At 39.3% G+C, this 16,962-nt stretch overlaps 1 protein-coding gene across 1 annotated transcript; it reads right to left on the bottom strand.

Moving 5' to 3' along the window:
• Window positions 1-5,987: 5,987 nt before the first annotated feature.
• Window positions 5,988-15,556, bottom strand: KLF6 (KLF transcription factor 6). The gene is made up of 4 exons (XM_069086531.1): window positions 15,131-15,556; window positions 11,526-12,102; window positions 9,923-10,046; window positions 5,988-9,129 (listed from the first exon to the last, which is right to left on the bottom strand). Exons 1-4 carry the CDS (start codon window positions 15,230-15,232, stop codon window positions 9,078-9,080), a joined length of 855 nt encoding a protein of 284 aa, XP_068942632.1. The 5' UTR covers window positions 15,233-15,556; the 3' UTR covers window positions 5,988-9,077.
• Between the last annotated feature and the right edge of the window lie 1,406 nt (window positions 15,557-16,962).

Genomic DNA, 16,962 nt, shown 5'->3' with positions numbered 1-16,962 from the left:
TAGATAGATAGATAGATAGATAGATAGATAGATAGATAGATAGATAGGTATCATATAGAATAATTGAACCATGGAGACAAATGAGACTCACCCAGACAAGAGATAAAAGAGAAGGGGACTAAGTGCAACATCTTGGGGGTATATCCGTACTTATGGGGCAAAAGGAAGGCTACAAAGCAGTGAAATCAAAGAAAGGCAAAAATATATTCTTTGTTCTCCAGGACATTCAATTCTAATGGAGGAGACAACTATGTACATACAAAATATATACATGGTAAATTGGAGGTAATTTCAGAGGGAGGACACCAAAAGTGAGAAGGAAGAGGAAACGCCTCATGTAGAAGGTATGATTTGATCTGAGGCTTGAAGGAAGCCAGGAGATAGAGATGAGAAGGGAGAACTTTGGGGGAAAAACAAAAAGGTTTGAGCACATCTTTGTCTGAGACTGTAATAAAGGAAGAAAAGGAAGAGTGAAGATAGAGAGATTTTGGGATATGAAAGAGGAAATAAAGGATCTTTCAATGGATGTCCTCAATCTTCCAGTAAAGTAGAAAGTGAGGTAATCTATTTTGAGATGAAAGTAAGGGGGCCAGGAGGTGAGTGAAGGTTTGGAACAGTCATTGTAGAAAGTGCAACAGAGAGTCAGTCAAAGTTGCATAAAAGAATGCCAGTTAGTGGTGAGAGCCTAATGTAGGTTAGATCACATGAACTTGTAGGGGGTCTCATCACAATGTTTTCATAATTTCTTCCAGGAGCATTCAGTGGTTTGGGGGTGTGAGAATAGAAAACTGATGCTGAAAGTAATGAAGCCTTAGGATTAACAGGCTATTAACAGCAGAGGTACAAGAAGTCAAGAAGTTCAAGGTTGGAAGGCAATGCCTTACTGAATGATAGGGTCAAGACTATGAAGGCTGAAAACTGAGACTAGAACAAGTATAATTGCTTAGAATAGGCAGGGATGGAGATTATAAGGAGGACCAAGAGCTGAGGTAAGAGAAATGAGAAAAGGGGAGAGTGGAAGAACAGAAAGTTGTGATAAGAGAGAATAATTTCAGAGTTCAATATCTTATGGGTTGAAGAGTTTGGATTGATGGTGATGTCCAAAGAGTCATGACCACTTCTTTTATGTGACTGGGGTGGTGTTGAGACCAAGGAAAAAGGAGCTGAAGAGGTTGATGAATTAGACTGCTAAGGATGTTCAAAGTGTCATCAACCATAATATTAAAGTTACCGAGAATAATGACATAGGTTGAGAAAAGGACCCTGAGCCAAATTTGGAAGTAATGAGGAAGGAGGGAGAATAGCCGGGAGATTCATATACGAGAGCAAGAAATATTTTGGACAGGGTGGTCTCATTAGACAGCAGGAACTTCAGAAGAGGATAGTGAGTGATAGTAATAGTAGGAAAGCTAATGACTTCTTGGCGGAGGGAGAAGGTATATTCATGAGTAAGACTGATTATGAGAAAAAGAGCTGCTGCTAGAATTGGAAAAGTTGAAAGGGATGATGTGCCTTTAAGAAAAAGTCAGTTTTCAGTTAGCACCCCAAAATGAAAGGGGTATAAAGGAAAAAAATCTAGTCTGTCTCCTATGTCTTCTTCCTTATGCATCAAGCCCAGAAAGTGGATATCTTGCATACAGTCTTATCATGCTTTTATAGCTGCTTGTGGTGTGTGTGTGTGCGCGCGCGCGCGTGTGCACTTTTAATTAGTGCACAGAGCAGTCACTGTATTTTGAAATGATAAAATTAACAGGAAACATAGGCCACCAGATTTTGGCTATCAGTTTTGGCTTCCTCGTGGATTTCCAGTGTTAATCCATGCCTAATAGGGTCCATAAGTGCCAGTTGATTTGGATCCTAATTGCTTCAAAGCTAGGATCCTGAATCAGTGAATTACAAGAATATAGCTTATAAAACAATCCAACCTGCTCAGTCTCAGGATAGCAATTTAACCTTCCATCATCACCAGGGATGGGAGTATGTTTGGAATCCACCCCACAGTTCCCTCCCTGGGTGAAATACCCATGAGTACATCTCCATAAATAATAGGTTCTCTTGATGTAGCTCTGGAAGCTGAAATTTGAAGGTTACCAGATATTCTCTAGGAAAAGTATTTGGTAAATTCTCTTTAAATACAGCCCTAGTATTTTGACCTTCAGGGGATAATGTAAAGTGGCCCTTTTAGAAGCTGTCCTTTATATTTGCTATTAATGATCTTTTTAATGTATTTTATCTAAATGATTCATGTTTATATTATGTCCTGAGGAAATTTTATCATGAAGGATGTCCTTTAAAAATAAAACCACCCAGAAACAAAATACCTACATTTCCTGGTAAAATGCTTGGCCTATCTTTGGACTATGCATAAATAACACCATTTTGGGTGAGTTGTGAATGTGTGCTTGATGAAAATGGGAAGAAACTGGATAAGGGTTTAAAAAACTAACATCATCTATAGAAGATGGAGACTTCAGCCCCGTTTTTCTATGTCTAGCCATTAGTTCTATTTGCTCATCTTCCCTCTAGATCATATATAAGAAATGAAAACTACGTGATGCTATCTGGTTTTATAGTATTAGTTGATAATATTATTGTCATTAAATATCACATGTTGAGAAGCAATTCTTGCATAACCCAATGAAATGTGGTAATGTGAAACTTGAGAAATTTAGAGGAACAGTTTCCCACATCAGATAACCCATGCAAGTCATCTCCACATTTACACTATAATTTGCAAAAGATAAAATTTTAAATGGTTATATGTGGCAGCATAGACTTTATTTCTAAATATTAAAAAGGGATTTGGTTTATGAGAAAATGGTAAGTAAATATTTGTCCACACATTATTTGTGTTGAAGCTTTGGTAGTTTAACTTACTGAAAAACTCATTTGCTTACCACATGATTTCTTGTTTTTCAAGTGCACAGAGTGTGTAAGGGGAAGTAAAGGATTGAGTAATGAAAATTTGAAGGGATAAATATGCACCAATGTGCACTCCAGATAAATTAATATTTTATTAGAAGAGTCTACAGCAATCACGCACACCAGCCTGGCTTACAGCAAGACATGTAGTATCTGGATTTTTTAAAATTGTGATTTCCCCATTCAGAAATGTTTAAAGAATTACGATTAAAATCACTCAGAGTAAAACAGAGAAAACTTGTGATATAAAATAAATCTCATTTAAATACACTTCTGTTGTATTACCTAATTTGTGTGATGCATGGACCTAATTTTCCTCCCTTTATATTTTAACTGTGTGAGGTGATTCTCACGAATTAATACAAGATGTCACATACCCAATTGCTTTCTATACCTCCTTAAACATTAAAAATAAAGATGTGCCATCTGTCTCACATCATGTAGGCAATCCAAAATAGTTACTTTTGTTTTCTCAGTATTAAAGAACATTTTACAATGCTCTGGTGATACAACATAACAAAAGTTTTTTTTTTAATTTGTTTCATAAATTTAAAATATATATATATTTCAGGAGGGTGTTTGATGATCCTATATCACTCCTAACACTGGCATTTCAAGAGAGCCAGTGAGCAAGAGTGGTTGGGAGGAGAAACAGGGAGAATTCTCCTTTGGACAATAGACACAGAGAGGGAAGGGACAGGGAAATGAAAGAGAAGAGAAATGGTAAAATAGTCATGCAGAGTTAGCACAAGACAAAAAAGCAATTCACGAAGTGGGGACTGTGGTCTTCTGATCTGTACTCCCTTCCCATAGCAGTTAAGCATTTAGTCACAGGTAGACTCATTTCTTCCCCTCCCTTCTTTCACACCTGGCTGAAGCCTGAGGTGGAAGACTGAAAGGCTTGGTTCTTTGTGTGGTCTAAGGACCACCCTTGTAAGAGGTCTGGAAAGGAGGTCATACTTTCAATGCAGAAATGATTTTGCCACAAAGAATATAATGCCATATTTTCAAAGGCCAGAGGTTATTTAGGGACTTCTCCATTTCAAGTTAAAGGCAATTAGCAATAACAAAAAAAAAAAAAAAAAAAAAAAGGTTTTTTGAACCACAACAACAAAAAAATGTAAATGTTTGAACTTGTAATCTAAATTTCACCCTAGACTTACATGTTATGGAACTATCAATTTTCATAACTGGAGGGGAACTTAGAAATGACATCATACAAAACCCTCTTTCTATACATGAGGAAACTGAGGCTCAGAAGTGTGAATTGATGTGCACATATGTGGTAGACACAACATTTATTGAATAGTCCAACTATACAGCTAGTGTTCTAGTGAAGGTAACAGTAGACCAGGGCTTCTTAACTTTTTGTGTTGTGGACCCCCTTTGGCAATTTAGAGTAATCTGTGGACCCCATCTCAGAATATTATTTTTTAGCTGCATAAAATAAATAGGATTGCAGAGGAAACTAAGTATCTCAGGATAATTATCAAAACATTCTTTTAAAAACCAAGTTCAGGGACCCCAGGCTAAGAGCTCTGGGACTAGACCCTTTTCTTCCTTTTTGCTGTTTTTTTTTTTAAAGGTTAGGCAAGCAAGCAGAAGTGGTTGAAATGTTGAAATGTCACCCCCTCCCCCAAATAGCACTCTGATTTGCAGCTTCTTTCTTGCACAAGTTTTTGCAACAGCCTTGTTTGAACATAACTTAGTTCTTCAGTGCAGCCTTTGTATGACAAACTGGTCCAATCTTAATAGCAGCCTAGAGTGCACTATCAGCCCTTTATTTAGACTGTACAGTCATAGCGATTCTACTATTAGTCATCCTGACATGTACTTCAGAATGCAACACACCCAGTGAATACTGGAAAAAAAATTTAATCTGTACTCAACTTTCCCCTCCTCCCCCCACCTCTGTTCCAATTTCTGGTATTTTTAATAGCAGTTGTAGACAGGCAATGATTTGGAATTTCTTTATCTTGGAACACATTCCAACTTCTCCTACCTACCATTTAAAGTAAAATCGAGCAACCCAAGTTTCACCTCTGCTTATTTCACACTCACACTTAACAAATTGGATAACTTCGGTCTTCATTATGGAAGTATTTATAAAGTAATCCATACTCATTCCAGCAGTGGACTGCCTTAATGTTCAAACTGGGAAATTCCCAGTCTATACACTTTCCCTAACATCCTACAAATGTACTGCCAAAAACTGATAAGTGATTTCATTCACATTATCACATCACTAGTTTTATTTTAATCTCAGACCTTTAAATGGCATCTGAATTCCCACAAATCTATCAAGCATTTAATTCACCAAACCTAGTAGAAAGCAAGTATTTGGGACAACTATAATTTTAATCTTCTTAAAAAGTTTTTTAAAATGTCAATACTATTACAAAAAAAAAAAACATGCATGTACAGAACTTTTCTCTAACCGCTGTTGGTTTTTGGAAATAGGGGAATAAATTAGCCTAAAGCTGGTATAAAAAAGTCCTTTACCCTCTCCCGAATTTCATTGAGTAGATTTTGCTATGCCAATCAAAGAGCAGATAGAAAAGTATGGGAATTGCTCCCAGGCTTACCTCCCTTTTCCCCATTCCACCTTACACAAGGTGTGATGAATGAATACCCTGTCATCTCTCATTGCTTAACTGGAGTAAGAGTGTTGGAATGTAAAGCCTGCTCCATGGACGATAGTGAAAGGAAATCAGTCCACTTAGTTTCTTTGGGTCCAGATGCCTCCACAGTGCATTTCCCTAGCTTGAGTGACAGGAATTTAAAAAAATAGCCAAGTGTTTTCCAACAGTGGCCCAAAGCCAAGTTGTTGTTTTTGTCAGTCTGCTTAGAAGTATACAGTGTTTGAGGGCAATACCAGGCTCTTCCTTCTACCCAGATTCTGGGATGGGATAAGCTCACAGGAAAGGGTGTGTGCTATATGTGTGTGTATGTGTGTGAAATTATTTGTGTCTCATATTTGATATTTACCAAATAGGAAGCAGGGCACAATTAACACAGCAGGAATTAAAAGAACAAAACAAAACTAAAAACGAACTAGACCGGAATTGCTGATAAGAATTTTTTTATGTTATTCCAATAAAAAATACATTCATACAGAAATATAACAATCTTGCAAAAAACAATTTCAAATAAAATCTTGTAAAACAAAATTTTACAAAAATCTTACAAAGATTCTTTAGATAACAGGGTGCTTCAAAAAAAAGAGAAATTTCACTAATAGAAATTTTTTTTTAAATTTCAAGCAAAAATTTCAGCTTGATTGAGGCTCAGTTATCACCTGAACAGAATGTACTTCTTATGTACTTGCTTATTATGAAAATTACAGGCATTGACATATATGGCACTCAGCTCCACCCCATTCAAACAACTCTGATGGTATTTCGTAAGTGAGACAAGCCAGTGCAAGGGGTTTTTTTTTGTTTGGTTTTTTTTTTTTTTTGCTTTTGTTTACCTTCTTGCTTAACAGGATTGTTATGGCTAAGCAGAGCATGGCCAAAAAAGGAGTTCTCAAACCCAGCAAATCAAATTTCTGGATTTTGAATTGCCAAAAGAAAAAAAAAAGTGCAATTTCCCCTTAAGCAAAATGAAATGAGTTCTTTAGGCAAACGTATTCATCCAAACCAGATAAAAACCAGTTATGTGAGCCCTAGTCCTCACTCATTTCTAGGAAGATCAAACAAAATACTAGCCCAGCCAGACTTATATGTATATGTATATATCCACATATATACATATACACACATATATATATATATATTTAAAAAAAAAAGAATCCACACCCAGAAGCAAACAGCTGGATGAAATATTAGCTGTCAATGTTGTTAATGTGCCAATTTAGGAAAAAACTTTTGTGTTTGAGAGAATGCTCTAAATAATCTACATGTTGGAAAAAACAGATTCATCTGCATACAAAGTGAACAACAACACAAAAAAAGATCCACAGTAATCAGCTTACTGCTCAATCTTCTAATGAGCTGGATGCCCAAAAAACAAAACCCTTGGTGGATTTTGCTAGAATCTGACCAGCATGCCAGTATTCAGCCCATGCCGTTCTGGAACGGCCAAAGAGTCACTCACTGATACAGACAGCCAAACACAGTCAGCAGGCTGGCACAGACTGCAGGCCAACAAAGCCTTTAGCAAACCTTTAAACTGAAAAGAATGCCTCCAAAAAAAAAAAGAGATTGTAGTTTCCGTGTTTTTGCCTCCTTTATGGCCATATTGAAATATTTCTTCACAGGCTGTGGAATTTCCTAGCTAAACATTCTAATTTCTCCTTTTTTTAAAAAAAATATTTATATATTATCTATATATATATATATACACACATACACATACTGTACACACAAATATACATACACAAGAATTCTGCCCACTTTTTAAAAAAGTATTATACTTTCTGTATTACCAACAGATAGCTAGATATATATGTGAAATTTGTGCCTTCTAAGCAATACATTAACATCTTCTTATACTTCTGTATCTTTAATATGTGTGAAAACTTTACATATTAAATACAGTTTGGGGTGTGTTATCTATACAATTGTTGTGCAAGGTCCATATAAAAGTCTGAAGGTGGCAGAGTTGGTCAGGAATTTAAATAGTGTGTGTATTACACTTTAACACTGACAGTCAAGTCGTCAAAAATAGCAATCAAATACTGACATGTTGAGGGAGGTTTTCATTTCTATGTTTGTCTCTGTGAAGGAGGACCTCAAGGATTTTTTCTGTGTGTGTGTGTGTGTGTGTTTGTGTGTGTTTTCTGTATTATACATTGATACAGTACAATGCCAGGTGAAAAAAGAGCCTTAATAAAGCATGCATCACCCATACCCCTGTATGAGACCCCCCCCACAAGAGAAGGTCACTTGCATAAGGCACCATTATTAAGGTCAACAGTGCATTAACAGCTAGAAAACCAGAAATTAGTCCTCAAGGCATAAATAAGAGAAACAGCTGCATGAGAAATCAGTTTCTAAGCTACAGTGGTTTTATCCACCCAACAGAAAATTTTTTTCAGGTTCCATACATAATGTAACATTAGACCAGTGATTCCCAAACCCTGGCTCTGTTAAACCCCCACAATGTATACAATTATCTCACGGGGGTGCCATAAAAATTCTCCAAATTAAATTTAAGTTCCATTAAAAAAAATAATTCTGTGCCACCACTGCACTTTTAGGGGAGGGAGTGTTGTAAAAATTAAATAACAACAATAACAACAACAAATAATAATAATAAAAAAATAATAATTATAATAATGTGTTGCAAGTCCAAGATGGCTGGGAATCACTGCATTAGACCAATTGTATCTTAGCTGCTTTTTAACTGGAATCAAAATTGCAGTCCTGATTAAAGAATGGAAAAGCATATAGTTCCCCGGAACCATGCATTATCTTTGTATTATAATGAAAAGTTATAGTTGTGTTATATTTGTAAATACACAGCTTATACAATGGATTACAAATGAGCTCTGTAGCAAGTAAAACAAGCTACCTGACACATTGCACGTTTAATAGCTGCACCAGACACCCAAAGCTTCTCTCACCCAGGAAAGGGGGCCTCCCCCTTACCCCAGCCTCTACTCTGGGGTCCTGACTTCCCACTCCCGCCCTCCATTATTCCCCTTCTTTTTTTTGTTTTTGTTTTTGTTTAAAAAAAAAAAAAGGTGCAGACCCTCCCCCCCAGGAAATGATTGGTGGTCGTCCCATCTCATGGTATGTTCCTCACACACAAAACATTCAAACTAACTTTTTCATCTCTCTTGCAGAAAAACTACTACAAGATCAAAAAAAGTATGCCTCATCATACAGTCATGAATAGATCCTCAACATACAGTCAGCCCAATCATTAACATTCTCAGTGCACATGCTCACGGCAAAGGCTTAGGAGCCACTCAGAAGGTTAGGTACCAGTGAATGAGTCCGGGAAAACCCAAACCTCATGCACCACGGTTGCGATGCCGCTTCTTACATGACTTTATTAGCCCTCAAAAGACCTTCAAGTTAGAGGTCCTGGAGGCAACTGGGTAGGGTGCAAAATGGCATGCTTTTTGGCTGGGACACGCATCCCTCCTCACAAGGCTGTCTCAACCTTGCAGCCGCTTAGCCCACAGGATTCACCTCTTGACCCATTCAGAGGTGCCTCTTCATGTGAAGGGCCAGGTGATCAGACCTGGAAAAACACCTGCAAAATACAAAAAGAAATAAAAATAAAATATAGATTTATGCTGCGTGCCCTGTGGCTCTATAATCTAACTAACAGTATCTCTCTATCCCCATCCCAAGAAATCTGAAGAGCATTCTCTGGTTCATGAGAATTTTGTTAAAGGTACCTTTCATTTCCATTTTATAGGAATGAAGGTTGTAGGTGACCTCTGATTTCTAATTCAGGAATTCTCAGTTTAGTGGTTGAACACAAGGTCTTAGAGATGTTTGATCTTCATAATTTGGTATATAGAGCTTATGGGAGGAGGTAATATACCAAAGGGAAAGTACTGTATTTCTGCATGACAATCTTTTGTTAGGCAGCTAGGTGGTGCAATGGATATGGAGCTGAGTCAGGAAGATAGACAAAGTTCAAATCCTGCCTTGGATACTCGCTTAGCTGTGTGATCCTAGGCAGATCATTTAACTTCTCTGAGCCTCAGTTTCCTCATGTGTAAAATGGGGATTAACAATAGCCCCGACCTCAATGGATGGTTGTGAGGATCAAACAAGAAAGTGTATGTAAAAAAATTTTGTAATCATTAAAAGTGCTTATAGGTGCTAGCTATTATCATTATTATTATGATGAAAATTAACAAGTTTTTTGGAGATTTTAATCTGTGAAGACTACGGACAATAAAACTACTGCTGGTAATGAAAAATAATGATTATCTTTACACGTGAAAGTTCTAAGACAAAAAAAGAGGGGGCACTTAGGGTCTTCTACTTGACACCTTGAAAATTTTTTTGAGAAGCAGTCTCTATTCACATACCTGTCACAGTGAGTACATTTAAAAGGCTTGGCACCTGTGTGCTTTCTGAAATGTCTTGTTAACTCATCACTTCTTGCAAAACGCCATTCACACCCTTCCCATGAGCATCTGTAAGGCTTTTCTCCTACAAATGAAACACATCATTGATCAACTTTGACTTCATTGAAACAAAGATGAACCCAGCTCAGAGTAAAAATACACACCAAGTACCCAACTCATTCATGAATAAGTTCAAAGGTTTAAGAAGGTTCCTCTGGTACAGAATCTTCAAAACACTTATGATTAAGGCCAATACTAATTTATGACAATAAATATTAACAAGCATAATTTCTGGTGACATTCCTTTAGTACTCTAGCAGGGTCTTCAAATTCCGGCAAAGTCTATATATACAATCACAGTAATAGAAGTTAATATGTTCAAGACAATGCCAGAGATTAGTGAAATATATCATACATGATATACCTCCCTACACATTTTTCCTAAGGAATGGGAATGGCCAGTTTTCATTGAATCTTTCTCCTTCTCTTCAAAATTCAATTGTATTAGTCTAAAATAAAATTTTGGAAAAAAAAATTCAATTGTATTCGCACTCCCAGATAATAACAAAGTAACTTAAAAAAAAATCATTCCTCAAATCAAGTCATAACTGAGAAGCCATCTGTTCATCAACAGTGCTACGAGGAAGTGTCAAATTCAGCACACTACTTATGAACAGGGTGAAACCCAGGAGCTAATGTAATAGATGGACTGGGAATTAGGAAGCTTCTATTCAAATCTAGCTGTCTCTAACCAGCTGCGTGACCTTGAGTAAGTAGCTTTGCTTCTTGGAGACTCAAGTTCCTCATGTATAAAATGAAAGGGTTGGACAAAGTAAATGCTCAAGTCTTTTCCAGCTCTCAAAAGTCAGATTTTCATTCTCATTGCTAATGGCCCTAGCCACTTTCTTTCTTCCTTTTTTTTTAAAGGCACCTCTTATAAACTAGGCTGTATTTAATTTATACTAACATGTACTGGAGAGCCCTAGTCAAATAATAAGTGCATGGCAAATGTGTTTTGATTGGTTGGAGTGGTCATGTCAAGCTCTCACATATACTATAAACACACAAGTACAGTATGTCACATCGATACTAATGTACACTGTAGTGCTAGGAGACCACCTGCTCCTGGGCTCTTTAATTAATTAAAAATGAAGCTAAAAGGAGACCATATAAGACTTCTTGCAATTCTTTTATATGGAGACTGTAATAAGAGGCCTTCAATTAGATGAATGGGAGGTGGGGGTGGGGGAAGAAGGGGAGAATGGTAGCAGCAAGGAATAGGCTTGGGCTTCCTGTATGCTTAATTTGAAACCTTGCCATTCATCCATGACAATCAACCAGTCTTTTAAGAAATTCAATTCTGTCCTCAAAAAGATCCAACTCTTTGATGAAAAGAATGAGGAAATGATGTCTTGAATGCTGGTAAACCTCTGGTGTGACTACATCATCTCCCAGGTTCTGGGCTCTCACCCAGAGCCTGTGCAATACAATGACAACATGAAATTCAGGGTATCCCCTGTTGGTAACCTGGCTTAACTCCTTTGGTGGACGAGGAGGAACTGACCTGTATGAGTGCGCTGATGTGCTTTGAGATGCGAGCTTTTGGTGTAAACTTTCCGACAGCCATTGAAATGGCACCGGTGGACTCGTCTCCGGCCATCTGGGGAGGCATCGCCACTGACCTTCTCACCGGTCTTGCCCACAGTCCCAGTGCGAATTTTACCTGGTGAATGCAGTTCACCAGGTGTACAATTCCACAGTTGAGAGGAAGGTTCTCTGCCCAGTTCCGGGGAAGAAGGAGGAGTAGAAGTAACAGAAGAACTCAGATTTCCTGAATTGGCTAAGACTTCACTTATTGGATCAGAGGTAAATTTAGTAGTAGGTGAAAGTTCCTCAGTGCTGTCAGATGATTCACTGCTCACATCTGAATTTAAGCTGTTGGTCTCTAGACTCTGGCTGAAACTCTGACTGATTGGACTGTCCTCTTTAGGACTACAAGAAATTTTCAGTTCTGATTCTTCCTTTTTCTCCCGAGCCAGAATAATTTTGGTCCACAGATCTTCTTGGCTTTCAAATTTAATATCTGATGCTGACACACAGCAGGGTTCGCTCTGGAGGTACCGTTCCAACTCTAAGCAGGTCTATGTAAAAATAAAAAAATTTTAAAGTCAGATCAATTTATAAATACTAAAAATGGAAGTGAAAGTAAATTAAAAAAAAAAACATGCAAAAAACCCCCCCAAAACCCTGGTACTCTAAAAACCAAAATTTTGGAATCTTTATACAATTAAGAAACCATTCAGAATGCAGAAAATGGATATTACATTAACTCAGTTTCCAAGACCTAGGCAACAATTTAGAAGAAAAGCTAAAAGATGAAACTTGTCTTACTTAGCTTTTCAAATATTAGACTAGTGACTCAAATGAATGATGATCTCTAAGCTGATTTTTATTATTGTTACTAGTGTTGACGTTTCTAATGAGTTTCCCAGTAAACTACACACACAAAACCAGCTTCCCAAACATACACCCCTAACAGGTTTAACCAGATTGTCTTGACATTCTCAAGAACTGTCTTTATTAATAAAGGCAAAGTCATTCATCCTACACATGCGCCTAACACACATTCATACAACACAGGACAGAAGCACGCTACTGCATCCAGTGTAGTTTGACAGGCTCACTTAAAAATGGAGTTGACTTGTCATAGCACAATACCATATTCTAGTATGGTGGCAACTAGCTGACAATCTGTATTCCCGGACATCAATGGAGTTGCTGATAAACCACCCATTTCCTGTGTATCAGAGACCTAGGAGACTTTCAAAGAATGTCATTTCTAAGCGCTGGGCCATGCACACACCACATAACTTTAACTACTTCTACAGTGGTCAGACACACAGGGAATTTCACCAACAGCAGGAGAGGAGGAAAAGTTTCAGAATGGCAATATGCTATTGTAAAAAAAAAAAAGATGCAAAAGGGGAAATTACTCTAAGGCCCTGCTGGGAGTCCCACAATGAACAAGAACTTTATCTACTGGCCAAGAGTACAACTGTATGAATCATCACTCTATTTCTTTCACGCAATGCCAAAGGAGACTTCCTTTTAAAAATCTGACCAACAGCCAAGAAAGTACTCTGTTCAAATATACATGCAGTGTGACATGTACAACGGTTCCCCCAACCCCCCAACAACCAACCTTTCAAGTGGCTACAACTGCCGAGATCAGCATCCCCTCTCCCCACCATTTCAAACTTTCTAGCCACTGGAAAAAAAATGGTAGGAAACATTTTAGGATTAAAATGGTTTATTTTTTCCCCCTCTCTCATTTCCACTAGGATTAGTTGTTTGCATGTCCATATTAGGTTGCCTACGGACAATGCTACTGGTTAAGTTTCTACACCAAATTCTACTCATGTCATCAACATAACTCTCCTTCGCAACCCTGTAGCCTTCTAAGCAAAGTCTATCCAAAAACCACACATTTCACTCTAGCTGGCTGCCTTAGGAATATGTTATAGTATACATTTCTTCTCTTCCCTCCACCCACCTCCCTTCAGACTTGTCACATGCCTAGTGTGAGCAAGCAAGCAAGCAAGGGGGAAAATCATTATATTCTATATACACCTATAATTAGACAAGCTGCGCTATAGTACATATTAAGATACAGTGAAGAAAGATAGCAAAAAATATTTTATTGATCCTTCAAGGAAACAGGAAAGGGCATTTATTGAGATCTTGTTAAACTTTAATAATCTGGCTAATTTAAATTCTCCATTATGTAGATGAGCAATATGGACCAGAATGAAGCTCTCTGTGAGTTTAAATGCCTCTTATGGCTACTGGGAACCAAGTCTGGCTTTTTGCCCAAATCCCAAATGCCTGAAGGAAACTACTTAGATCAATTTCAATCACGTACTAGGGAGCTGCTTCTTTGAGGAGGAAAAAAAGGGGGGGGGGGAGTAAGGGAAGAAAGGATTGCAAACAATTAAACAAGACACGTGAAAGCTGCAACCCTTTGTATTTCATCTTTCTAAATAAGGTTTCTGGTATTCCAAACCAACTGGAAAATAGGTGATTTGATCATTCACTTAGTGAATAAGGCAAACAAGACAGCCTGGGCTGACAGACAACAACAGATCCTCCATATATATTTAAAGACAATGGAAGAAGTGGGGAGTCTATTTCGCCTGGAGAAATCCAACCAATCGAGAAAGGGAGAAAAAAAAATCAAAATAAAAACCAAAAGCTTAAAAAAATCCAGTCCCATTAAAACGCCAGAAGCCTCTGATCTTCTATGCAAACTAAGACTTGAAGCAATTAGCAGGACAGGCTCCCTGTCATATGACTGACAAGTCACTGGTCGTGCAAATAGATTTTTTTTTTCTTTTGGCTGATCAACAAGAGTAGCCGGTAAGAAAAATCAGGCAAAACCTAAGCAAATCTTCTAAATTCCCCGGGGAGAAGGGGAAAAGGGGGAGAAATTTGTTAACGACATAGGAAATAAGCTGGTAGGTATTTATACTTAGGGGAAAATGTTATATATGTATATAATATATACTATATGTATTTAAATTTTAGAAGTAGTCGCACATACATAAACACACACATACCAAAAAAAAAAAAAAAAAGGCAAAACAAAAAACAAACAAAAAAACCCTTTAAAAAATCCCTTGGCAGTAAAGGCAAGTTCATATGACAAGATCCAGCTGTGGAGTTTGGACCCCGTACAAGCACAAAACTTCTGCCAAGGGCTCGGTACGGGGATCTAGCGAACGCTAGGCTGGAAGAGTTTGGCTCTCCGCTCCGGTGGTTGCCGTTGAGAAGATCCAAAATGGCAAAAACACTCTCGGAACAACTGATCTACAGCTCCAGTCTACTGAAAATGACAACTCCCCTTCCGAACGTGAGATGCACTCAAAAAGTGTATTCAAAACAACAGGCATTTCAACAAGATTTTTAAAAAATAAATCCTAATTTAAAAAAAAATTCCCCAAACAACCAAAAAAAATTTATCTATCTATATATACATAAAGATAGGCAGCTTCAATCACACACACTCTTAATTTTTTTTCCTCCATTCACTCCTTTTTCCTCAGTGCACCGGCGACACTAGGCATTTTTTTTTTTTAAACTCTGCGCCTTGTAATGAAAATCCCTATTTACCTGTTGCCAATATTCTTCCAGGGATGGTAAAGCTGAGAAGTAACCAGTGTCATGCACAATCTGGAGTTCCTGGAAGATGCTGCACATTGGGAGAACATCCATGTCTGGTTGGAAAATAAAGTCAATTCTGTTGTAAAAAATAGGGAGGTGTGTGGTCTGTAGTCAGAGAGATTTAAAACTCTCTCCCGAAATCACAAGAGTCAATTCCTGCAGAAGAGGTGAAAGTTTCATGCAAACTCAATTGCACAGCAATTAGAAGCCTCAAATTCTGATTCTCCTGGATCACAGAGACTTGCTCAGGAGCCTACACAATATTTGCAAACACTGAACTGACTGCAAACGTAACCCCTGCAAAACTTCCCTATTCAAAGCTCTTCTGCCAGCCTCTTCCCCCCCTCCCTCCTCCTCCACCGCCTCCTCCTCCTCCTCCTTCTGCCTTGGCTCCCCCCACTTCTCCCCTCCCCCCCACGTGATCAGCTCTTGCGCCGGCTCTGCAAGTGGCCCAATAGCTATCTACCCATCCTGGAGGCCGTGCGCCTATGATGTCAGCTTCGACCAGTCGCCGCCCGCGGCTCATGGCTGCCCCGCCTGGCGTGACCGAACGTCTCCGGTACGGCCTCCACTATTGGAGCAATTCGAAATTTCGCCAAATCTGATTGGTGGGCGGCCGTGCAGGCTATTTTTAGCAGGGTATATAGGGCACGAGCTCCCGGGCTGCCCGAGGAGTTGGTGCGGTGTCGTTGCTCTGTAGTGCAGGGGTTTCAGTCCTACCCGCTGCCGCTGCGAGCGTGGCTGAGCCACTGCTGGGCTGCAAGACCTTGGTGGCTGCCTTACAGTTGAAGGAGCCCTGGGGTTCCAGGATTCAACCTGTCTTTCTTACTCTCTCCCCCTCCCCCCCAAGCTCTCCCATTCCCGTAGCTTACCCTGGGTTTTTTTGTTTTCTCCGTAGTTCTAAACAAAGCAAAAAACAGGAGCGATCTCCCAAGCTGCCTTCGTCGGAGACAGGGCGATTGTCGCCTCACGCTTAGGCGCACGTCTGCGGCTGGTCACCCTCGCGCCTTTAGCGGCGGAGGGGTTGAAAGCTAAGGAGCGCGGAGAGCTACGCTCTCGCTCCTTTCCCGTAATACCCCCTTGTTGGTTTGCTCGATGCTCCCGGATCCTCTTCTCTGCTCGGCTCTCTGGCTCCCCTAGGGCTCCCGTGGGGTAACCACATTTGCAGTCTTAGCACCCGGCAGGGCGCACGCTCTCCAGCGAAACTTCCCAGCGCCAAGCTGTGGTTATGCCCAAGGGCGCACCGACCTGGGAGACGTGCAGCTTCGGAGAGCAGTGTGTACTCTTTCCCAAGCTCTGTCCCGCACGCAGTAACTCGCTGGCTGGGAAGCCTAGTGGCTGTATCGCCTCTCCTGCAGATGTTCACCTCCGCAAAACTCCCCCTTTGTGCAGCACCACCCCACTCGCCCCGCAGACATTAATAACAAAACGAAATCAAATGGTTGGGGATGAGGGTGCGAGAGCCAGGGGAGAAGGGTCACATCAGCCTTAGAGGAAAGAGTTGAAGCATGTGGGCGACTTTGATTTGAAATCTGTAATCGGACATGAATTGGGAATGAGGGTGACTGCTGTTGAATGAAACATCTGCATACGCTTTCCCAATTCTCTATAGAATTAAAAAAGTCATTTAAAGCAAGTTTGTGCTTTAAATAGGTCTAGTAAGGTATACCCTGTTCTGAAAGGTACAAAACTGGAATCGAGGTCGGTTCCACTGCTTGATATGTACTGGAATTCCCGTTTATTAGGACGTCCTTAGAATCACTGTTGAGGGGGAGGGTACC

This window comes from Petaurus breviceps, unplaced genomic scaffold (genome assembly GCF_028583685.1).
Source record: "Petaurus breviceps papuanus isolate PSGF00001 unplaced genomic scaffold, PetGlider_PUasm1.0 178, whole genome shotgun sequence".
In the NCBI taxonomy this organism is placed as follows: domain Eukaryota; kingdom Metazoa; phylum Chordata; class Mammalia; order Diprotodontia; family Petauridae; genus Petaurus; species Petaurus breviceps.
The sequence above is the reverse complement of the archived record's forward strand: the minus strand, read 5'-3'. Positions and strand labels throughout refer to the sequence as shown.

Coding starts and splice junctions, on each gene's coding strand:
- KLF6 (XM_069086531.1), bottom strand. CDS start 15,232: ATGGATGTTCTCCCAATGTGCAGCATCTTCCAGGAACTCCAGATTGTG. Junction 10,047..11,525: donor ACATCAGCGCACTCATACAG/GTCAGTTCCTCC, acceptor TTTCATTTGTAG/GAGAAAAGCCTTACAGATGC. Junction 9,130..9,922: donor AAATGTACTCACTGTGACAG/GTATGTGAATAG, acceptor TGTATTTTGCAG/GTGTTTTTCCAGGTCTGATC.